The 26,038-nt window shown below is 33.3% G+C and overlaps 1 protein-coding gene across 1 annotated transcript in view; it reads right to left on the bottom strand.

Annotated features, from left to right (window-relative positions):
• Positions 1-3,614: 3,614 nt before the first annotated feature.
• The window catches only part of TBC1D32 (TBC1 domain family member 32), a gene marked incomplete at its 3' end in the record, with an annotated part of 45,936 nt that continues 23,512 nt past the window's right edge, over positions 3,615-26,038 (bottom strand). The window contains exons 17-25 of the mRNA XM_010171091.1: positions 24,612-24,694; positions 22,864-23,002; positions 22,058-22,145; positions 20,366-20,484; positions 19,627-19,743; positions 16,194-16,282; positions 5,941-6,063; positions 4,577-4,685; positions 3,615-3,708 (exon numbers count right to left, since the gene is read on the bottom strand). Coding sequence (XP_010169393.1) covers positions 3,615-3,708; positions 4,577-4,685; positions 5,941-6,063; positions 16,194-16,282; positions 19,627-19,743; positions 20,366-20,484; positions 22,058-22,145; positions 22,864-23,002; positions 24,612-24,694 — 961 coding nt within the window. The remainder of the gene's footprint in view (positions 3,709-4,576; positions 4,686-5,940; positions 6,064-16,193; positions 16,283-19,626; positions 19,744-20,365; positions 20,485-22,057; positions 22,146-22,863; positions 23,003-24,611; positions 24,695-26,038) is intronic.

Genomic DNA, 26,038 nt, shown 5'->3' with positions numbered 1-26,038 from the left:
AGTGAACCACTAATATACTGTTATCCAACAGTTTTCCAATTCTAAATACTGACTGAAATAATTAATGCACATTAATACACAACCCAACAAGTTTATTTTTCCATATATCCTTTCCTACAGACACATATATCATACAGGCACATGCTTAACATCTGCATAACCAGGGCAGATATTTTTAAACAGTGATGCACTATGGATACACTTCCTCAAATACAAATATACTTTTCAAGTGAGTCTACCCATTCAAAGTCTCATCAAGAAAAGGAGAAATTACTCCACTACTCCAATGTAGTTACTCATTTTACCAGCATAAATCATCATAGCTTCATTTTCAGTCCACTGAGGCGAAATATCCAGTTGCCAGTGTTTGTGATCACCTCTCATATGCTACTTTACATTTTATCTATGTTTTCCATTACACTAGATACATTTACAGGCTACATGAGGTCTAGGGCTGTGGAAATTAAGCTTTCTGTTCCCTGACCACAGTAGTACATAATCTTTTTAGCGAGCAACAACCACATTACTTCCAAAGTATTCAGTGAGTAATTTTAGCTTGCACTCAGAAAGGCAACTTCAATTAGTTGAGACACACCCTTGGGAAACAAAGGTTCTGTTATTGCATTTGTCCTTCAACTCTATCTAAAAGGAGGTCAAAAAAGAAACACGTTCAGAGACAGCAATATATCTGAGTGCACATCTGTAACACCCCCCTAGCCCCTGCCCCACGCCATCTCCAATATCCATTCTATAAACATATTTTTTAAAAAAAATCAATTCGGGTTATGTTTTTACAGCTGACATCACAATTATGTGATGGACACAGGATCAATTTTCAAAGGAGAAAGAAAAGGTAAGCTTCTCTTCAGGTGTCTATGTCACCTGGGTTATAAAAGAGGAGGTAAATAAGACATCAAGACAGACAGAATAAAAACCTACAGTTAGACTTTTCAGTCAAAGAAGCTGTACATTCTTTAATAGAGCTAAGAATATAGTAGTCTTAATTATTCACGTAATAGAAACACCCCAAAAAGAGGACAGGAATGATACTGCACAGGTTACACAATGAAGCATCACAGCATAAAATCTGAATGCAGACAGCTTCAGGGAAGCACAGAAACATTTTTCTGGCCTGTGATCCCTGGTGACAGGTGTAACAAAGCAGTCATACATTCCCATTCTCACGATGTACAAGTGTTTGCAGGGCTGCAGAACTCTTCCCATTCAAAAATCTGTGTGAACACTGACCATGTCTTTGCACTGAAGTAGAATTAAAATTTAACAAGTATTTGTCTAAACTATTTTTAAAACCTCCAAGTAAATTGTGTAAGTAACACACAATGTGAATTATGAATATTCATAACATCAAAGATGATGTTCTTAAAACCTTCAATGATGATTTCATGACTTCCAGATGTATCCTACTATTTTTTAATTATCATTATTAATTTGTAACAAATCTTTCTTGACAAGTAAGTCAACTATTCCTTTTTCTGCACAGGGTCATCAAAAACAATCAATCTGCTCTCTGTATAAGTGTTTTTAACACACTAAGAGACTTGCACAACTTCTGTCTTTTCAGCACCAACCAGTTCCAATTATTTCAGTCTATACTCACATATCTCATTTCAAAGTCATGATCTGTAGCTGTGGTCCAGAATCCCTCAGATGCATCTATTTTCCTTAGACTGAAATGCCTGTGCTAGAGGTACTCCATCCAAGGACTCACTACCTTCAACTGACAAAGACCATCCTCTGTTTCGTATAAATGTAACTCACAGATCTTTCTCATAATCATATTGTTAGCTTCTCTTGTGAAAGAGCACTCCTATCACTGCCATACTGTAGTGCTGAAGAATACAGTTCAGATATTTCTCATCTTATACTCATGCTCTTGAATTAAATTTTTCCAATCATTGGAAGTAGCAATTTATGAATTTCATTCTCTTCATTTTTGATGTATTTATTCTGATATTTTCTTTCAAAATAACATACACATCCTGAAAGCTTCAGTCTGGCAAGTCAGATATTCAGTTTGGTGGAAGAATCTTTTATTTTAAATGAGAACTGAAATGAAACAATTTCAATGTTTTGTTGTCATCATAGAATCATAGAATCATAGAATGGTTTGGGTTGGAAGGGACCTTAAAGATCATCTAGTTCCAACCCCCCTGCCATGAGCAGGGACACCTTACACTAGATCAGGTTACTCAAAGCCTCATCCACCCTGGTCTTAAACACTTCCAGGGAGGGGGCATCTACAACCCCTTTGGGCAACCTGTTCCAGTGTCTCACCACCCTCACACTAAAGAACTTCTTCCTAATATCTAATCTAAACCTACCCTCTTTCAGTTTAAAGCCATTCCCCCTAGTTCTGTCATTAACTGTCCTTCTGTCATTAATTGTCCTTTACTTTCAAACAGCAAACACTAAATATTTTGTTTGATTGTGAAACTAAATGTTCTGTTCATTTTTCAGTTATATAGTTTTTGCTTCAGCTACCTTTAATATAAAAAATGCCATTTCAAATAAAAATATTTCAATACTTCATTAAACACATTTGCAAACCTTTGAAACTTCATTTCAGCAAATTTACTGTTAGTCAAAAAGTTTTAGCCTAGCTGGTTGTCATCCACAAAACTGACAACTTCAATCTGCGTTCCATTATCCCACTTGTTAATGATACGTAACAGAATTGCTCTGAACAGAGAGGTTCTGTGGAATACAGTAAAATATGCTTTTCCAATCCAAAAGCAACACTACCTGGGCTCCTAGAAGACACATTTAAAACAACTGGGCACCTGTTTTATGGTGATTTGGTTGTTGTCTTATGGAAATTGCTTGGGAAGCCTGTAACAGTATTACCAAAGTTAAGATACAGAAAACTCCCTGCTTTTATAACTTCATAATTTATAAACAGACTATTTTGTTTTGAAAATCTGTATCTGCTAAGGAAATTCACAGATATTTTCTAATAATTACATCTCAATGATACAGTAAACATGAACAAATTCAAAGAATTATTTATTTAGTATAAACCATTCATCAGATTCTTTTGCATTGTCTATGAAAATTAAAACCTTAAAATGTCTTGTCTATGAATTAAACTGCTTTGCCTAGATACTTCTTCAAAGGATTCCTCGGTCTGCCCACATTCCAAATTGATGTTCAGCATAGAAACCAACTATCCTAAACGCTGTCTATTTCACACACCACGAAGCTTTGTAAACACAGGGATCTGAATCAGGAGAATAGCCATATAAAAAATTTGTAGCTTAAACATACTGTCTTGCTTCAGTTACTAGAGAGATGATATAAATACATCTCATGAGTCACCCATCTGAGATGAGCCAAAAGGTTAATCCTGAAGTTTGTATAAGAATTAGATTACTAAGCAGAGCTTTGCAGATTGACACTTGCACAAAGCCAGACAAGCAAAACCAAACAAATTTATTTAGCTACAAATGCACCCAACAATAAAAGATCCTTAAGTACTTAGGAGATTATAATGTGGGGGATGGGAAAGTGGAGGCTGAGGAGGAAGGAAAAAATATTTTTAAAATTGACAGAGATGCTTGTTTGACATCTACAGTGCTTGCATGCTTTGTACGTACCTTGTCTGAATTCAGCTTTCCTGGGAATTTCTGCGAGATAGCACTTTGGCAAAGGGAATGATGAAAACATCGGCCAAGGATATGGATCACTGCCCTAGAAACAAGACCAGAAAGGAATTAATTTAGGAGAAGCAAATAGCATTTGCTTGATTAACACACAGGTCAAGTTCCCAGAATTGATGCCTATGCACCAAAGTTATGCTTGATACTACAATTTGCAATTAGATACTCCATAACTAGGGGAAAAAAAAAAAACAAAAACCAATAACAAACTAAAAAAAAAAGTTAAAGGATATAAAATCCAAAAAGTATTTGAGGGAGAATTTTTTCCAGTATATACCACTAACAGTTTTTATTTTACAGTTATTTTTTCAAACAAAAAGGAAAATGCATTTTTTATAAAAGCAAAAAAACCCCACAAAACTGTATTTCCAATTTTATACATTGATATAGTTGCGCCAACAGTAATTTGCATTTCATCTTTATGAGACTGACAGCCAGTGAGAATCAGAACATTTAAAGGAGCTGCTTAACAAACACTGTTTTGTTAGAACATCGATGAAAGCTCCAGGTATTAGACACTGCATAGATGAAAACCCAAGCAGAGAAAACATATCGAGTAAGAGCAGGATATAACAAACAGAAAGCTGACAAAGAAAACACAGAAATATGTAAGTAAAAACAGAAAAATTGCATTCACTTTTATAGTACGAACAGTAACATTAAAATGGAGCAACATTTAATCGGAACGTGATATATCCTAGGCACATGCCAATCCCCAGATAGTGGGAACAATGTACTTTTTCAGTGTATTACTTAAAAATTTTAGCCCTTTATAAAGCTAAAGGTGGACAGGTATTTCTTAATGTTAAATAATTTTCCACATTGAATTATCAGAAAAGTGTTCAATTAACAAAGGCAGGAGTTATGGAAAAAGCAAGTGTTAAATTTTAGATTCTAACCTTATCTAGTACTCTCAATGGCAAAATCCTTTCCTGTGGTCCTCCAATCAGATTTATCCTTACAAGAATATGGTTTCTCTCCACTGATAGACCATCAATTATAAAATCTCTGGAGGGGGAGGGAAAAAAAAAAAAAAAAAAACAACTCCAAAAATCAGAACCACTTTGATTTACCAACTGTTTAATTCAGAAAACTTCAATGAGCAAGGATACCTTGAAAGACATACCAGAGTTAAAATACTATCTGGAAAACACATAGACATAAAGAAATAAACAGAAACATGAAGTATTTTGAGATGTCTGCAAGCATTATCCTAACTTCCTATTGCACAACCTACTGCTGATTGGAAACATCTGAGCAACTCCTGGACACAACAGAGTAGAAAAATGCAAGCTTTGTTATGCCCACATGCTCAGTAATTAGGGCAGAGACAGTTAATGGACCACCAAAATTTGATCCTTATTTGGCCTACCAGCAAATTTCTGCTGTTACAAATAAGCAGAGTTATTAATAACTTAACATACAGCCAACTTGCTCTCTGAAGTCACTGTGTAGCCCAAGGTAGAAAATTTTTCAAAAGGAATAAAAGTCAGGTTTTATACACCAAGTTTCTTACAACTTTCTCCTTAGTAAGGAAATAGCAGGTTTCATCATCAAGCGATATCTATCATCTATATCTGCTGAGATTTAACCCATACTGTTTGATTTAAAATCTACACTGGTCCCATATATCAAACAGTAAGAGCAAAGTTCTCAAAATTCAGCATGCTGAGAGAAAGGACAAAATGTCTGTGACTAAATGACTGTCCTCTTCTGTTCCAAAAATACACTTTTCCTTTTGAAAGGATACATTGTGCAATTCTACTTAGAATTCAGCAATGGAAAGTCACAGAAGTTACAGAGTTGACCAAGTTATAAATAAAGAACCCCAAAACCCAAAAAAAACCCCAAACTGATGATGCCTTTAATTCATAAATATTAAAACAATACCCTAATTTTCTATTACAGACATAATATAAAATAATAATATAAAATCAAAGTAAAAAAGCATATTTACATCTACAAATTTTGCATTTTTTAAGAAAGAACTTAAGATTAACACAAATAAAAATGAGAAAAATATTTGATTTTTTATTTCTTACACTTTTGAGGTGGACACAGAAGAAAGAACAAGACTGTTGTATCTTTTCATACTTTAAGATTTATGAAAAATCTTCATGTAAGTAAACTTAAGCATATTAGAAGACAATTTGAGTGAGAACATTTGTATGTTTAAAGACACTAGGTATTCATGTATTTGTTCTCAGGTGAAAAGTTTGATAGTTTGATAGTTAAAACAACATTTACATCAGTCACTTCTTACCCCCGTCCTTCTGAATTTTCTGTGACATTTTCCTCCTGAGCAGTTAGTAAAACTTGTGACACCTTATACTGAGTCTCCAAGAGTAAAAGGGTATTGAGCTCACAGCACAGCACATTTAACAACCTGCAGGACACATTGGAATGACAGCACATCAGTCAGCAATCCAGTTTTGCAGTGTAAGACAAAGGCAAACGTGCTTATGAAATCTCAAAATGGAAAAACAAAACAAAACAAAAAAACCACCCCCAAAACCCCAAACTTGAAGTATCTGAAAAATACCCAGAGATAACTGGGTCAGGTACACTCTTTTATATCCTTTTTAGCCACTCAAGTGGCACAGTCTTAAGCAAACATAGAATAGTTTCCAACAGATTTTTCATGTGCACTGAACAATCAGAGAAAATATTCACTGGTCAGCTCAGTCTGCTTTTGAGTTTATATCATAGAATAACAGAAGTGACAGAGACTTAATAAAATATTCCATGTGAAATGTGAAAAAATTATACAATAATAGGCTGGTAAGGCAACTCAGAATGAGATTGTCTGAAGTGGGGGGAAACATGAGGGAGATAAAAATACTTTTCTTTAGAAAATAGGCTTTTAAGCACTTCCATACAATCAAATTTAACACAGTTCAAAAACAATAAAAGATTTAACATGCAATGAAACCAACAAATCAGATGGTTTGGTTTTTTGGGTTTTTTTTTTTATTTGAGCAAAACACAAAACAATGATGAAGTTAATAATCACAAAATCCCTGACAGTACATTACATACAATTTTCTTTTATAACCTCAGAGCAAATTAACAGTGAAGTACTCCAATATATTTCATGTAAATGTGATGTAAGCCAATCCAAATCATATTACTTTTTTTTTTTTTTTTTTTTAAACTAATTCACTCTAACACAGTAACAGAATAATTTCATTGAAGGTTTCCTGTTCATGGAAAATAATATGACTAAACATTCTTGTTGCTATTTTTATTTTCGGTTTTATCACAGTCATAAAACACAACATAAATTAAGTCTGATCAGCATTATATTTTGCATTCAGATAAGACTTGATATGAACTAGAGAACACATATTGTTTGAAATTTGAAGTCTGTTAGTCACTGCTTATTTTCTTTCATGTAAATCCCAATATGCTTCTACTGACAACAGCAAAAAATCGCAAGCCGTTCTCTGGATAATTTAACACCTGCAAAGTCATAAAATTATGGCCAAGGATTAAATAGTCAAGATGATAACATGTCTTTTGTTTCTTTTTTTTTTCTGTTGCTTTTTATATAACTTGATCTGTTCAGTTTCAGTCCTCTTGAAATTTTACTTATGTTAACTGTTTCCTGAAGATCTTTTTTTTCCAGTGCTTTTCTAAATCACAGAAGAAATGACATTTTAACTATAATTTTTTTATTATTATATAGGAAAACAAGCAAACAAATAAACAGGATGCCAAAACCATTATGAAGACAGACCATTTCTTCTTTTAGGTATGACGACTTTAAATGGCCAAAGAACCTGTATCCAGCAGTTAAAAACCACCTGAGAGAAGACTGATGGCTGAGAATGCTTATAACACCTCCTCTGGTACACAAGGCAGAGCAAAAAAAATAACACAAACCATAAGAAAATAAAATTAGGTAGAAGGAATAGTGGTAGGACAAATGACAAAATGTACAAAGATCAAACATAAGCAGCTACTGCTGAGGCATTCAAATGAAATTTTCATTTACATGGAAAAATCCATTTTAAAAAGCTGTCACTGAAGTACAGGTATTTGGTTAAAGGCATTATTCCATTGCCTTATCTTCCAAAGTCATAAGTGTATAGACTAATGTTTAAATCTAAAAAAATCACATTTTATAGTGTGTCTATTTGTGGGCATGCTTGAATATCGCTGTTGCAGTTTTTATTTTTTGGTTTTAATTGTGTCTGGAACATAAGAATTGGATCAGACCACCCAGCTCAATATCCTATCTATAAGGAAAGTATGCTTATGTAAACTGACTATCTCCTTGGTTTTGGTAGGTGGAATCATAATAACTTCTTTATTAAGGCACAACAGAAGGTCCTTAATGGGATATAAAACAGCTAGTAAATCATTCTAGCTGTTATAAAAACCTTGTTAATTTTTATGTTTCCTCTCTAAATTTTTTTCACCTGAAAATAATATAATTAAACCACCTATGAATTTTCCTGTGTTGCTAAAAACACCCATTATGGAGATAGCTTATTATCATATTTCTCAATTTTCTTCCATGAGGTCCTTTTAAGAACACAAAATAATATGATGTTCCCCATGCTCCCATTTTCTTAGTTGTCTTTTTTCACTCCCACCTTCAAATCATACCTCTCTCAAATACCACCTTTATTATGGTAAATAATACTTCAGTAATATATATGTTCAGGCAGTGTGCAATGGTTAACCAAATCTCAAACACTTTTGTCTGTGCTGTCTATAAGGTGTTCAGTGATGTGATCCCAAAATGGTGGACTAAACTGGTTTTGAATGCAAGGTTTTCTTTTGGCTTGCAGTTACTGCCTTCTATAGATACAGGCATAGTTGATTCAGGCCAGTGCAAAATACACAGCATGACATTTGTAGAGAGCTCAGCTATGGGACAAGGTAAGGTCTGTCTTTCTCTCCCAGGAATCAATATTAAAAACGCAAGCAGAAAAAAAAACAAGGACTGGAACCTCGTTGCAGTAGCAGGACCTCCTTCTTACTAAATGAATATGCATACCAACAGAGAAACCCAATGCAAAATATTCATTAAATCATTCCAGCATCATCATCATGGGGAAACAGCCTCAAAATGTTTTAACATCAGAGCCTACTTTACCACTTTGATTTATTCTTTATTATGCTTTGAGTAACAGCCCGAGCTTCAATGAGAACACTGATCCAAACAGTGAGTGGCAATTACTATCAACTGTGCAAAAAAACCCAAACAAACAAACAAACAAACCCCCAACAAACTACCAAAAACCACTACTAGCCAAAAACTACCTAGTCAGTGTGAGAACACAAGGAGCACTTGGAAGTTTCAGCCACACAAAACCTTGCACGCTGCCTCTGCAGACTGAACAAAGTGCATTAGTAAGGAGCAGAGAGAACGTGCCTCTGCATTTAGTCTTTCTAAAGAATCAAGGCATTTAATTGTCCCACTAAAGGCTCATAGTGTTTTTGAAAAATATGAGATCTTCTGGATACAGGGTATTACTCAATACTCCGAGTTATACCTCTGATGCCTGGGGCATTGGAAGCTACTACCTCAGGGCAGTCATGTTTCCCCAAGTAAGAAAACTCAGGGACTGATGTATGCCTTACAATGTTTTCCACATGAACAGATTTTCAAAAGAGCACCCACAGCACTTTAGCTACCCAATGAACTTACAAATCACATGCAATGTGATTGCTAATGGTAAAAGATTTTCTGTAGCTAAAGAAAAATACATTTCATGAGCATCATTTGCCAGCCTAGAAGACTCGGAAGTGAAGCAGATTTTAAACTGCAGGAAGCGAAGCATTTTAATTTCCCTCAGTGAAGTAAAGAAAAAAAATCCATCAACAAGTAATTGACATAATCCTATCAGAGAATCTGCTGTTCCAATTTTATTAATTATAAATTGTTTTAAATTAATAAATCTAACAAACTTTTATTAACATACAAACTAACAAATAACTGAATTACATGATATGGAAGCATGCCAACATAAACCTGTTCACTACTAATGTATACTGTCCTCTTTTACTTCTAGATTATTAAACAGGGTTCAAAGACCTACAGGACACATGCACTCTCCAGTGATCACTACAGCAGAAGTCTTCTCCCTCACACATATCTAGCATGCATACTTGGAAGGAAGAAGTTCACTTCCAAAGAACTGTGTATCACTTACTAAACAGAAAATACACTTAAAATAATAGAAAATGGGACATTAATTAATTATTAATTCCATCAATTCTCTTTATTTAACTGAAAAGGGTTTGATAAAAACTAATTGGAGGACTACATAGTCTTTCAGGCTTCCGTTGTAAGTATTCAAATCTGGTGGATTTGGAGGAAGAAATAAATACAGTCAGGCTGAATTCCTCCCCTCTCTCACCATACTCCTCCCTCCCCTCGAGAGAGGGAACTCTGGGAAACATGGTTTTCTTTCATTCATAAAGGCATAAGGATGTTGAATGCCACAGGATGTGGCATGGAAGGGTTTCTTCAGCACATTCAAATGTCAGTGATCAAAAAGGTACATTAGTGACATCAGACAATAGTGTTAATGGGCTATGACAGTATATTTACAACAAATACATGCGGAAAGCAAGAGGTAAAGCCTTGTTTCCAGCTCTGCAAGAAAGATAGAAAAGAAAATACAAAACTAATAAAAGAATGCTATGTTTTCTAATAGAGAAACTGGATTTATTTAAAAACAGGTTGAAATAAAAAGTCTTGCTTCAATTTATAATGAATAAGATTTTAAAGAATTATATAAGAACATTTTCCAAAATCTTGTGCTACTTATAATGCTTTTTAATAAAGAGTAAGAGGGGATAAATCTAAATAGCATGTTGACCTGAGGAAAAAGAATTATCAGGATTCATATATTCTACCTTTAGGAAACAAGATAATTAATGATCCTTCCATTGTATTGTAATCATTAAAATCACACATTCTCTTAATTAACAATACACATAATGTAAGTACAATTAAGGGAACAAATTATTTCATATGCTGAAGCTACCTCATTATTAAAATGCCATTATATAAGAGGGTGTTGTTTACAATGCAGATGAAAACACAATGGAAAAGAACGCACAGGTGTTTATTATTTGTATTTCCTAAACCCACAAAGTCATCTCTTGACTATCACATGCTTGTTCATCTCCTACCTCCTGCAGGATTTAATTCATTCACCTGGATTTCACTAGATGAAATTTTGACCAACACACACTGCTCTAAGGCAAATTTCAAAACACTGATTCTGATGTCTACATAGTATGTAATTGAAATTATTTTTCCAAAATCTTTCTGTTGTAGGCCAACAAAAATAGATACAATGTACTTTCATCATCTTCTGCATCCACTCAGCAAGTAAATTAGTATTATAAAACATATTCAACATGATATTTCATATTTTTAAAAATGACTTAACAATGTCAGTATTTATTATGCGAATCTGAAAATAACAAGCCAATATTATTTTTCTAGCTGTAGCAGGCTCTGTAGCTCTACAATACTGAAGCTGATACTGATGAACATGTGACTTACACCAGTATTTACAATTTTCTGTAATTCCACAGAAATATAAATGCATTTAGAAGATTCACACAGAGCACCATAATGAATACTTCTTTTTCAGCCTTACCTTACATAGGCCTAAAATAAATCTATTTTTCATTGCAGTTCAAATTATGATTCTACAAAATAGGTTATTTTCAGATGTCTCTAATCCTAATCAAGCACATTCTGTCTTTAATTTTAAAGTCTCTCAATTTGCATATCTGAAGGAAATGTATTTTACTCTCAGAGTTTCCTAGGTATTTTCCTGCAGAAAGCCAAACTCTTGAACAGAGTGCTGTACTTGTTGCTTAATGCCCACTAGATTAGGGTGTTTCAGTGACCAAGTGTGGGCCTAACAAATACTCTTGTGATTTGATGTATATACAAAAGATCTTTTGACCTCACAATACTTAGGGCTTTTACTGATTTATGGCCAAAATAAGCCACTGGATTAAAAACAAACAAACAAACAAAAAACCCCCACAAAAAAACAGAACCAAAAACATTTGATATGAGCATATGTATAGAAGACAGCCAAAGAAAGAGGGGCTTTTGGTTTTTTTCCCCCTCTTCAAAGTATTCTCCTCCCACTGCCCACGGCCTATGCCTATTCCCAGTAATGCTATTTCTCCTTCTGTTTCTTATGCAACTCAAGACTGACTATCTTTGAATTTATTTTGGAGTACTGATACTTTTTAGGGACAAGGGGTTGGTTACCAAGGATAAAAATTTTGTATTTTGCCACATTTTAATCCAGCTAACAACACAGTGTCACTAACATTCACAAAAACCTCAGTTTCTGAATAGAGGGAACAGCAATATGTAAATGCCTGAATAATGCTTTAGGGAGATGCTTTGAAAATATATATTATGCATATATTTTCTTGGCAGGTTGTAAAAAAAATTACAACTAGTGGATGTATTCACTGTACTGAAATACTAGATAAGTTGCCTTGATGCCATATAATTCATTGGTCTGAAAGAAAAAAGTATGTTACCACTGTCTACTTAATTCTTTTGTTAATATAAGTCACAAAGACTCAAAAAGCTTGGCCTTGAAAGGGAGGTGGTTAAGATCTCCAGTGTCACACCTTTATGAAAACTGGTCTTTCTCACATCCAGGAACTTATAAGAAAAGATCAATGGGTACACTTGTATCAGAGAAATAACACTGATCATTAAACTAAGACAATTCTCTGAGTTTAATACATTGAAAAATTATTAGTTTGATTACTACTGTGAATTCCCTTTCTCTAGGATTTGTGCTCTGATGGCAATTTAAATTCAGAATCTTCTAAAATAGAAAGACCATTTAGAATTTTTGCATCAGTTCCTGTACCCCCAGATTTTCAGGCTGTACAAAGGAGTGGCTGAGACATCCTTCAGTGTTCTTTTATCAGCCAGTATTGCCTGACTGAGAGACTTCCTGCTTCTAAATAAGTGTAAATCTGGTTTGAAGTGGAAAGTTGAACTGAGAGATTGAAAATCTTTCTATACACAAGTTTGGTACTGTTTATATACTTCTACTTTTGTATTCTTATCTCCAACTTCTTGCCTAAAGTTTCCCTTTAATTTTTTTTTTTTTTAATAAGACATACTTCTACTTTTGTATTCTTATCTCCAACTGCTTGCCTAAAGTTTCCCTTTAATAATTTTTTTTTTTTTTTTAATAAGAGTTGAAAAGGACCTTCAAGTGAATAAATCTCATCCTAGATGCACTCAACAGCTGCAATTAAAGGAATACCAGATCACTGTCTGTGAAATTATTGAAGAAGAATCCTAGGCCAGGATACTTGGCCAAGTTAAGAATTACAAATAAACAGATTCACACTAGGCTATAGATTGCTGTGGGAGTGAGTATTTTACCTTGATCACACAGGACCTGATCTGTATGAATGCACTCTAGGAAGCATTCTTCATAGACTGAGAGATATTGGCTATGCAAAACGATAACTAGCTTCCCTACGTTTTCCCTTTGATTTCTACTTCATGCACACTGCTTTTCAGAGCGGGCAGGCTTGAAAAAGAAAGCTGACAGCAGAGCCTCTGCAGGACTGTCCTTCAAAATAATAGTTCAGAATTCACACTTGTTCAAAATGAAAACAATTATCCACCAGAAAATGCAATATTAACATTACAAGCAAATAGATAACACCTGCGCTTTTTGGATTAAACAGACTGTAGAAATACCTATATATTTTAAGTTTTATATATAGTTACACAGCTAGTAACCAAAATAATTTTAAGTCACTGAAGCACAGTATACACATGAAAAAAAAATGTAGTTCTAAATTGTGTAAGTTGCTTAACATTCAAGTAAGCAAATTTGTAACTCTTTAGAACTATAAAAGTGGTTTACAGAACCTCAGAGTACAACCTGTAAGTTAAAAAGATCAGAATTTCAGCACTCAGCTCTAGGTGAGCCACATGTACAATGATACCTGCCCGAATAACAAAGTATACAGCTGTGTAGATCTGTGAATTATTGAAGAATGTGGGTTTGGCTGTACTACTGGTATTAAGTCTAGCAGAAAGAAATGTTTCTAGACAAATGTTTCGCCAAAATCATTCAGTCACAAAACTGTCTGTTTTTTCAATGTTGCCGTTATCATAAACATTTAAATATTTTATTTCTACATAGCAGCAAAGAGAAACATAGATCTTTTGCTCTAATTAACTTTCTAAATTTTCAGATCTGTTAAGTATCTGGTATTATTTGAACTAATTGCTGCTGAATTTGGTATTCTTGATGGAATTTGGTCAAGGAGCAAGCCTATTACACAAGGCAAGGTTCACTTTACAAAACACAGATGTCTGCAGTCAGCAATGCTCACAGAAATGCTCATGGAACTTGGTTTCAAAAGGTATTTAAAGTGAACTGTATACCTCTCATATTCAGACAACATAGCCTAGGGTTTCTGGTAAGCCTTAATACTGTAAACAACACAGTAAGCATGATAAATTCCAGAATCATGCAGAATTCTGGTATCATTTTAATAGGGAACTTTGAATAACTATGTAATAGTAAAAATTCTCTTTGTGTAGGCAGTTAAATTAGTCATAATAAAAGGCTTGTATGTGCCAATTCTCTATTATTTGCAAAAAACATTTGTACAGCAATCCCTACATGCTCATGAAAAGCCATTTAATCAATAAGAAAACACAGTCTTATAGTAACTGTGGTATAAACAGGCCCATATTAAAATCCCTAGAATTGTATCTTCCTTTCTTTAATAGGAAAAAAAGCATCTGTTAAAAAATAAGTTAAATATGAGGTCCAAGCTATCATTGAGATTCCAAGAGAATCCCAGCAGAACACAAAAACTCTACTGAATATTATATATTTAAAAAAAAAAAATTCCTTTATCTGGTTACTACTTAATTATTAAGATACCTACCACTTTTATGAGTAAGTTTCAACACTGAAAATACTACTTAATATTTTCTTGAAATCTGGCAGTTTGACTGGATTCTCACTTTGTTTCTGACTTTGTCAGTGTCCAGCAGAAAATGTCATTACCATAGTGAACTCTGAAGTTTATCTCACCTGTGTAACAATACCGCTTCTTTTATGTGATTATACAGATGAGCTTGTTACATTGCCCATATATGTAGTTATAGGTAGTTTTGTTGCTTCACAGGGTATAGGCCTTATTAAAAGTATTGTAAGCATTCAACAGAACTTCAACACATGATCCATGTATTTGTGTACCAGTCTCTGTCCTACAGCATGGGAGTCAACCACTTACACAATCAAACTGAATAATTCATTTTTGCCTATACCTTACAAGGATTCCTAATATAATTGTAGGAGAAATATGTTCTTTTACCCTATAAAGGCAGAACATAATCTAAAAGCAAACTATTATTTTAAACTGTAAAACATCTCACTTTCCCTTATCCTTAATTAAATCTATGGGAGTTCTGTCAGGTTTTTCATGGAGTCAGTATAATATCAAACGAGTAATAATAATATCTTATTTTTCAAATTTAATCTTAGGACTTCTCATTCCTGTCCGACTAGTGATTTCCTCCAAAACAGTATTTATAACTTTTGATTTATACAACAAAATCATATATCTCCCAACTCCAAATTCTGCCACTGTTCATCTCCTCCATGCTCATCCTTATCAGCAAATTTTACTGTATCTTATGTTTCATACATAGTATGAAATTATTTTATTCAATATCAAAGTACAAATACAACTGCAGAAAGCTCATGTTGCAGTACTTAATCAATTGGGCTATATCTTGTCCAAGCAAGGTTATCAACATTTTCCATACTATGAAGTACAATCCAGCAGATCTTTTATTACAATTGCACAAAATATGTTTGTAACAAAAAAGTTATTTCAAGGATTTATAAACTCAACTTTGGAAAACAGACAAAAATGCAGGAACTAATTTCTATGTTAAAATATTATAAAGCACTTAATATTACAAAACATGAGTATAACAGTGGAGCATAATTTAAGTGTTCCTTCGGGTTATAGAAACATTTGGGATCAAGTGGTACTCTCCTCAAAATCAGTTCTGGTGATAATTCAACCAATACATTAAAAAAATTATTTTAAGTACAGGGAGACTAGATAAATGAAACTGATATAAACACGGTAAAAAATACTTTGTTTATTTTAGTATTTCGGTATGATTTTTGTTTTATGCACAACAGTGGACATACCACATGTTCTTTCAAACAGGCAAAATAACAACATGCAATTTCTATTACTTTTTATTATATTACAAAATATCCATTTACAGGTAATAAGATTAGATTCATTGCTACTGTCATTTTGTAGGCCATTTTTCAGTTAATCTTCTTACATTAAAAAAGGGAAAATTTCACCTTCATACATAATAAAAAAATCAAACAATATTATCTCAGCAGAAGCAACACATCCAAGCACGTTATATCCTATTTAGTTAATGTGACTAGAGAAATAAAAAACCGAGAAAAATGAACATCTTACCTCAGACCGAAGATATGTGATTGCTCATAACTGAATAAGGAATGAATTTTAGCTTCTGAATTCAAAATTATAAGCCTGTCAATTATATCCTGCCAAAGGAAGACAAATGTAAAAAACTCATGTATGATTTTTTATTTTATGTACATAATAGTTTCATAGGGATGCTTACTAAAAAATTAAAACTATTATTAAAAAGCATATTGAAATTATTTCTGTAATAAGAGGTGCTTGCCACCATAACAGTCAATGGGAAAAAGAAACTGTACAGAAAGGTGGGGGTGGGTTGGATTTTCGGTAAAAAAAAAAAAAACAAACCAAAAAAACCCCCCAAAAACATTAAACATATAAAAAGATCCTAGCATATCCTAGTTCTTATTTAGTATTAAAGCACAACAAAAATGTTAACTGTTTTTCTGTATATTTGAAATGTGTATACTTCTATTTTAATGAAAAGAACAGCAAATCCTTTAGTATAATACTCTTTCTAAGACTGGTTAGTACTACAGGCTTCAAATCACAGTCCTCTATTCTCATGGGCTTGGCTTGGATGTTGAGGTTTACATATTTCATCCTACAACATCTCTAACAGACAACGACCTGTGGCTGCTTCCCACTTCTTCCACTAATCCAACCTAATTATCTTCCCCTCTGGTTCACTGCATATCCAAACTGCTTCTGAAGATAAAATTTCATTAAAAGACTAAGAAATGCATAAAAATATTCACTGACGTTATTGTCTTGGAGACAGAGTGCTGTGCTATGGTCAGAAGAAACAAAATACAAAGTCCTTACAGGCTTAATTTAATCCGGAGTTAAACCAAACTTTTCTTTTCTCCATATTTAAGTAGTACAGTCTCAGAGACAGTAAAGAGTGATTCTTCAACTGAGTCATTTCAATACGAGAGAAAAGTTAGATTCCATACTTTCAGGAAATCAATCAAAGCTCTGGTTTTCAATAGAGAGAAAAGTAAACACCACAAGTAAAACTCCCAGTAGTAGGAAAAAAAAAATCTAGAACCTGTCAAACTAAACTATATTCATAAAATGTATTGTAATTTAAAACTCAGTGAAACCATATTTTCCCTATTAGATTTTTCTGGGTGGTAGGGGAGAGGGCTCTGAATAATGAACTTTTTCCACATAGTATGTTCACAATAAAACAATTCAACTCAGACCTGAAGGCTGTTAAAAAAATTGGTAATGCAAGCAATTCATTTGTTTGGGGTTTAAAGCTTTTTAGATATTTGCATGTGTCAAGAGTTAAATGCCAAGGGATACTTCTCTGGCAACAACCTCCTTCTCTCATCTATACATTAAAGCTGAGAGTCTGCAAAAGAGTAGAAAGAGCACGCACAGAGAGAGGACTATTGGGAAAGCAGACCAAGCTCTGATTTGTGATATTAGGAAGGAAGATAGAGAACGAGTTTCAACACAAGGTCCAATTAGAAAAATGTGCAGACAAATCTGCACTGCTCAACTATGGAGCATATCTTAAATATTACAGGTAGGATGTCACCTACCTTGAATACCTAAGATACAACACCTAAACATAAGATTCTCCATAATCACTGAAAAAAAAAAAAAAAAAAATTCACATGCTTAAACATGTCTTTCAAAGCTATAGATCTGGAGGGCACCTTCCAAGTTAGATTACCTTGCATATGTGTACTGCAGAACCGCTCAAAAGAAGAGTGAAGGCAGACAAAGGGGCCCTGATTAATCAGCTCCACTTTCTAAAATATTTTTATATAAAAAAATAGAGTACAAAAAAACTGGCACGTATTAAGAAAGAATTTCTTAAAGGCACAAAATAAAACCTGATTAGTCAACAGTTAAAAGTAGTAAAAACCCAACTGAAAACCTGTTTAAATCGTGTGTATATAATAGAGGCCATACAAAGATGATTAAGTTCTGTGCATTATCAAAAATAGTTCAGCATAAATATTGCAAGTCAGACTCTATGGCAATGTGCCATGATTCAGCAATACAGAAAAAAGAAGCAAACAAAGCAATTGGATCTTCTAATCAAATCTTCCAGTGGCACCAAAACTGCTTTTACCTTGCTTTCTAATCATAGTTACATCTGGTCAAATTTTTTATCTTTAGTCTTCTGAAGTCACCGCCCAAAAGCATGGTTATAACAAAGCTATACAGAAGTCTTCCAAGTACTTAGACTGAGTCATTATATTAACGTCAGATGAACTGACTAGTTCTCTTCTACTAACTCGGTAATCTTGGATGTCTAGTTTAGGTTTACAAAACCCACTGTTGCAGAGTAGTTAAGCGAGACAAACCCCATCGAAAACATCTGTAACTGTTCAGGGAACTTTGAACAATTGTATCACTGTTGCTGTTTCTGGAAACCTAGAGAATTCCATCAAACTGTTGTGCCTCAAAAGCTTTCAAAAGTTACAAAAATCACTATTTAAGATCTACCCCAACCTGAAAGCTCTCAAATATGAATCACCTTCACTATACGACTATCTCCCCTGCTCCCAGTGCCTCAGAAAACCTGATGACTGAACAGAACTATCCATTGGGGACACACCAACACTGAGTGGATTGGAAAAGTGAAATTTATCATCCCATTTTCCCCTGAAATCATCAAACCAGCATTACAAAAAAGCACTATAAAAATCCCTTCCAAACATAATATACTCTATTATGATATATGCTTTTTAAACAACTTAAACTACCACCAATCCAGAGCTTGTGCTAAACAAACACTTTAACACAGCAGCAATTCAAAGTGGTAGCTCATTAGAAAAAAAACCCTGATTTTAAATGTTAGTCAAGGTCACAGATTAAATTTGCCTGTGCTTTGCAGATGAGAAAAATAAAAACAACAACCCTAATAAACTGCAGCTGAATGAACTAATACAAAATAATACTAAAGCCAAAATGGTAATACTATCTTTCTTAGGACTGAAATATGCCTTAATCAGTAACTTCCAAATTAGTGATTTCTTTTTGTGTGTGAATAATCTGTGCTATTAAGAAAATCTTAGGTTTTGGTTTGTTGGGGGTTTTTAATCTTTGTTTAAATCCACAGATAGCATGATAGAGCAATATTAAATAAAATACAAGTATAAAGATTTTGCAGCATTTTCCAGCATGTAACTGCATGCACATACAGAGATGTTTATGTATGTAACTTTTTTTTTCCATGGAAAAACACATTTCTAACACAAATGATGATCTTTGAATTAGGCAAATTTTATATCAACCTTAGGATTTCAAAATGAAAATTTAGGTTAACATGAAGTGATGTGTGTATATACTGCCCTCATGCTGTATATAATACAAAATGCAGAAAATTTCAAAATCTTTCAGTAAGAAGAAAAAACTTATTCTATTATTACAGTAACATTTTCTCAGGAAAATGTCTTCACAGAAATATTCATTTTTCTTTCAAAATAAAATTTATACTTACAATAATATCTGTAGGTACTTCACGGAATGAATACACTGGTTTATTTGGTATAACTTGTTTACTAAGGAGCTCAAAAACTGCAGGGTAAGTGAGCAAGTTTACCAGAGACAGAAAAGACTAGAGAGAAAAAAAAAAAGAGGGACAAAAGAGAATGGTAATCATTTATGTATAACCACATAAACCTGAACAGTTATTTGCCATTTACTTTAAGTTTTTTTCTTATCCTTCTCTGCAGGTTAAACTTGGCATAAACAGAGCTGCCCAAAATAAAACCGCAAAACCTAGCAGGTGTCTATATAATTTAAAAGCGCCGTAACGTCTGCAAAATATGTATTATCTATCAAATTGTACAAGCAATTTTCAAAATTATAATATTTGCATTATCACATAATTCTAAAATCTAGAAACACAGTATAATCCAAAACATGTAATTCTCCCTGATATTACTACAGTAATCAGAGACATGAACTGATGGACAGTATTTTAAGACTTTAACTTTTGTCATTATTATTATTTATTATTTTATATGGACCTGAATGGATCCTTGGCATTGTGACCTGACATGCACCACAAGAATTCTTTCAGTCATCATTTGACTAGTGTATTACACTGATTTTGCCCCATATGTCAAGAAGCAGGTATAGTTGAAATAAAAATTTACAGAAAGGTATGTATCATCCTACCTGAAATACAGTACTGTTTCTTCCATGTCAATACAGAACATCAAGTAATTTCTCACCTTCATACAGCTTTGGTCAATAGGGTCAACTGGAGTAGATTTGGGTTGGGTTATCCTCACATCATCTTTTCCACACTCCAAAAGAGCCCATAATTCAGTTACAAGTGCCTTTATAAAACCTAAAAAAAAAAAATATTTGTTCTAATCACAAGAATGTCAAGAATACCAGAAAAACAATTTTCATATTAAAAACCATTTTACATCAAAATGCTAACTTAGATTCTCAAAATTCTCTACATTGTGGAATAAAATTTCTCAAGACAGACGGCCTGAGGGTTACTCTCCCTGCTATTCTCAACCCTTTAGTCAAACTACCTTTCTACAGCAGTCTGTTTATATTCAACCTAAAATCCACAGCAACAGTTTGCAAATATTATTATACTAGAGTAGAACGATATTTATATATCTTCCATATAAATGAGCTGCTGACTTTCTTTAACAAGTTAACTGTTTAGTTAGTATTAGCTCTGTGGTTTTAAAAATACAGATTTTCTCTAACTCTTTAATAAATGAAAACATACTACAATGAAAAGTTAAGGAATGAAAAAAAAAAATCTTTTTAAGAGAAGCACTACTAGTTGAATTAAAACTGTTAAATGTTAGAAAAGGAAGGATAGCCATCTAACTCTGAAATCTCCAAATGTAACATACAGGCTTAACACAAACTTTATATACATTACACAACCTCCTCTCAAGGTTGAAAATCAATGCTGAATATTTTTGCTCTACCACTTGTCTTTGATGTCAAGGGCCATAAGAAGCAACTTGGCTGAGAGCCTTAAACAGGATAGATGAGTTACTCCTCAAGCCGATCTGCTCTCTGCTTTCTGAAAGATTCCAGAGGCATAAACAATAAGAAGCTAACAACCAGTTCCTTTGGTAGAATTTGCCTGCCATTCTGAAAGGCTTTCAGTCAAGTCATTTTAATTATACACCAGCCACTTCTAGATACTCAGACAGAACATTTGCAATTTTTGTACCTCATGTACTTCCTTAGCAACTTAGGACAGTAGCTTTACTTCATTGATAAGATTCCAGTTTTAACGTAACAACTATCTAGACTGCTGGTGGCAACAGTGAAGTTATTTGAGAATGAATCTGAAGAGACTTTGTGGTATGACACATGAGAAGACATATGAGAAGAATCGTCAATTCAGAAAACCTCGATCCCATCTTGCTACTGTATAAGAAAGCCTGTGACATTCAGGCCTTTGCAGTTTCTCACTCTTTGAGAGGTCAGTACTCATAGAAAAGTACATAAAAATTAAATAAATCAACAGTTATTAATTCTGATCTGTAAATCAATAAGAAGCACTTGGAAACTGTTAGCAACTTATTTTTTAATAGATATAAATGCCTTCATGCACATACAGGAAACTTCCGGAAATCCAAACCAATGAAGTAAAAGACTTTGCATAATTTCATAAAAAACAAAACAGAAAAAACAACCAAACAAAAAAACAACCCACAGAAAAACCCCCACCCTGCATCAAGATCAGTGAATGACCTAAAAGGTGGAAAGAATAAATTTCCACTAAGAAGAAATCAACAGACTTTAAGCAGTCTTTGCTAATACTGCGTACTTATTCCACTTGATTGATCTTTTTTAACATCTTCCTCACCATCTTTTTCTAATATGCAGGACTACAGCATGTAACTAACTATTCATAAGAACATCTTTCTTCAATTTACCTGAACTCTGTAGAGCTACTGCACCCACTGGCGTTGTTGCCATTCGTGTAACAATCACTCTGTTACCAAACTCCTCGTATTCATTTGTCTGTTATAAATACATAAATAATAAATATAAATATAAAAGCACAAGTGTTAGTTATTCAGAGGGCATGAAACTGTCAAATGATCTCTTAAATATTGACTTGTTTAGAGAATTTAATCCACTGTATGGTTAGACTTGAACAGTTCATAGATATTATCCTCTACAGACTTACCAGGTCAGATTCCAAACTGAACATCTTTATCAAGTATCTTATCAAAATTTAAATGCAAAATACTGTGGTTGACACATGCAACATCAGTAAAGAATAAAAAACATTAGTATTCTAATGTTTTTTGCACACATTCAGTAGGATTCTGTAACATTATGTTTTTTCTCCTAAAATGCATATTATCTGATTTTTGGTTACATTTCAAGTATTGTCTAGCATATCTACATTTCAACACCACCTACCAATGTGGTCTAGAAAAAAATCGCACTTAGAAGAAGAGAGAAAAAATATTTTGCTTAGAATTTCAAACTTTACAGTAAAAAGTCAGAAAAACTAAATATATGCATGACATTCTGAAGATGAGCAATATCCAACAAACTTAAATCAGTGTGGTACCAATATCAAAGGCGATAAGCTACATTTTAAAATCATTTTTGCAAAAATTAAGTGACTAAATGGTTTTTGGATTTATTTTATTATTATTTTCTTTCTTCTTTATTTTATTATAATCACTAAAAGAAAGAAAAATTGTACAGACTCTATAAAGCTTACCTGGAGTTTTTTTGATAAACTACTGACCATAAAGTTCACACAGTCATTCATGGTACCTGTACTATGAAGCAGAAATAGTCCTTTGGGTGTGGCAGAAAAATTTAGCAAGGCATCTAACAAAGTCTCTTCCCATAACAAACTGCAAGAGTAGCAAAATAATAATTAAAAAAGATAGGTAAAAAAGCGTGGGAAAAAAGAAAAAACTACAATTTTTAACTTTGAAAAACAACAATACTTCATTCACTGGGCTCTATGTTTACTTTGTATGTTTACTCTACATTAGTCATTCAAACTCATCCTGGCAAAATCAAGGTTAGGTAGGAACACAGAACAGAAAGACAATGTAATGGGGAACCCAAAAGACCTATGCCATCCTTAAATTTACTTATGACTTTCTTTCCAACTCTAGACAAGTCTGTTAAGGTATTAATGTGGCAGTTACAAATTGGCAAGCAGGCACATAATTTCTCACCAATATAAAAACACGTTTGAGGAGATAAAGGCTATAAATTAATACAGAATTAGGAAAATAAGGTACTATATATACAATATTGCTTCACATACTAACAGCAGTAAATGGAAAATATTTTCTACACACGTTAGGAAAAATAGCAATTACATGAATAAAGTATGTTGGTATCCCTCTGCCCTACAAAATATTCTATGCTGTAAAAAGAAAAATAAAGAAATTACATCACCTTTGACTAGGTACCATCCCTGCAGTTACCACTAGATTCTAGTGATTCTGCTTCCCTAAAAGCATTTGCTTACTGGATTCTCATCTCTAGTTCTCATTTCTCATTTTAGATTCCTATCACCAGCAAGCAGCATTCAGCTTTTCTTGTAGCAGCCAACCATTACCCCAAACTTTAATCACTTCTCCTGCAGAATCACTGCCATGTCATGTTCAGAAGCAAAAATTTCACACAGAAAGATATCAGCTTGTCTTGCTCCACAGTTAACTGAAAAATCTAGATGCTAGGAGGAAACTGTAACTTATGTCAATAGTAGTGATTAGTAACAGCCTCCTCAGTCAAGAGCTCTGTATCCCTAGATTTTTTTACCACTGGCTTTGAATTGCTATAACCAGTTCACATGCCACCACCACAGGCTAGTGTAGTAACTATTCAGGTATCTTTGCAAATTTTACATGAAATCTATGGTTAAGTATAAACAAGAATCTACTTAATTAACTAGGTTCTGCGCGAACACCAACATGACCCTGAAGGCTCATAAAATATTTGTATATTTCTCACCTTAATGCATATAAACTTCTATAAAGCGACATTAAGTTTTAGTATAAAAGGGTGCCTTTCACGTAATGTGTATCAGGCTTTCATCCAGAATGCCGTCAATCTTGCGACGTAATATTTTGAAGGTGTAGATACCATTCAGCTGAACAGCATTTTAAATTAACACCACATCAAAGTCATAAGATAAACTCTGACAGATATTTTGTTTTATGCTTTCTAATTCACATTTTCCTCAAACCAATTTCTGTAGTCAGAGAGAATTGACTATAAGTCAATTTTACATAGATTAGACACAAGTCTGTAAGCCGAGAAAGTCCTGAAAGGTCAAGAACAATTTGTAACTCTACTGAGACCTATGCCAGGATGACTTCACTCCCTCTACCTACCGCTATGCTTTTGGCAAAAAGGCACAGGGTTATAAGATGTCTCATTTGTGAATAAAGTAGCAGTGTGTGTTCATACTTGTGCATTTGCATAAATTAAGCATCAACTTACATGTTTTTTGACTCTAGGCTTATTGATGAAGTCGAGTCTGCACCAGTTACAGGAGTGGGTACTCTTTCTGAAAGTAAAATGGTCTGTGAAATAAAAAAATAAATAAATTCCTCCTTACTGTTTACTTTCACCATTTTTAAACTCCAGATCTTTCTCATTCTCTCATTATATATTTAAAAAAAAAATAGCAATCAGGTTATTGTCTAGCCTTTGGCACAGAATACACTATTCCACTACATTTTTTATTCCAGAAAAGTTTATTTTTTTATTTCTTCCTTGGATATAAACAATTTTAGAGCTACTACATTTTTTAAATTGCTATTACAATTCTTAGAATAAAAAACTTTTTAACTGGAGACTGCCAAAGCAAAAACTGGCATTAAAAAAAAACTATTACAATTCTTAGAATAAAAAACTTTTTACTTTTTAACTGGAGACTGCCAAAGCAAAAATTGGCATTAAAAAAACCCAAAAAACTGAAAGCAACTCTTCACTCCACTTCTGTGACAGGTAATGGAAATAATAGCTTCTGAAATCAATAGCTCAATACCAAATATATTAAGCAATTATGCCAATTTCTATTTTATTTAAAATACTATAAATGTATCTATATCAGTATATATAGATTTATATTTGATGGAGTTCCTAATTTAAATGATATATGAAAATAACTGGTGTGAAAACCACTGTATATTTAAGATGACTTATGTTTCTATTGCCAATTTCTATTTTATTTAAAATACTATAAGTGTATCTATATCAGTATATATATATATTTATATTTGATGGAGTTCCTAATGTAAATAATATACGAAAATAACTGGTGTGAAAACCAGTGTATATTTAAGATGACTTATGTTTCTACGGACAAAAAGCAAATTTCACTATTCAAGTGAAAGTGAGCAGTCATTAATTTGCTCTCTTATAAATGTGATCTAACAAATACACAAAAGATTCCCTTATTAAACTAGTAGGTTGTTCTGGATCTGTTAAGTTTCCCTTTTATTATCATCTGCAAAAATTCTATCCTAGAATCTGACAAGAAAAAAATTTTCTCCATCAGTCTTAAAACTCCAGGAGACACATAAAACAGAAGGAAACAGATTAGTAGTGTATCCATTAAAAAACTGTCACTACTGCTTGGCTAGAGTCCACCAAAGTCCACCATTTTTGCTACACTATATATGGTAGAGTATTTTATAAACTGCAAATATTTTAAAACTGAACAATGACAAAAAATAATTAAAAAAAAAATCAAGATGGCAGTTGAAAATGTGAACTTCCTGTACTAACTTGTTAATGCCTGAAGTCCTGAATATGCAGATTCTACTTCAGTCTCGATTTGACCTCCAATATGATGTGAAGAAATGGCATTTTGTCAGTTAAACATTGAATGTTTTTTTTTTTATTCAACACATTCAGACTTC

This window comes from Antrostomus carolinensis, unplaced genomic scaffold (assembly GCF_000700745.2).
Source record: "Antrostomus carolinensis isolate BGI_N321 unplaced genomic scaffold, ASM70074v2 scaffold2107, whole genome shotgun sequence".
Taxonomy (NCBI): domain Eukaryota; kingdom Metazoa; phylum Chordata; class Aves; order Caprimulgiformes; family Caprimulgidae; genus Antrostomus; species Antrostomus carolinensis.
Note: the sequence above shows the minus strand (reverse complement) of the source record. Positions and strands in the feature narration are given on the sequence as shown.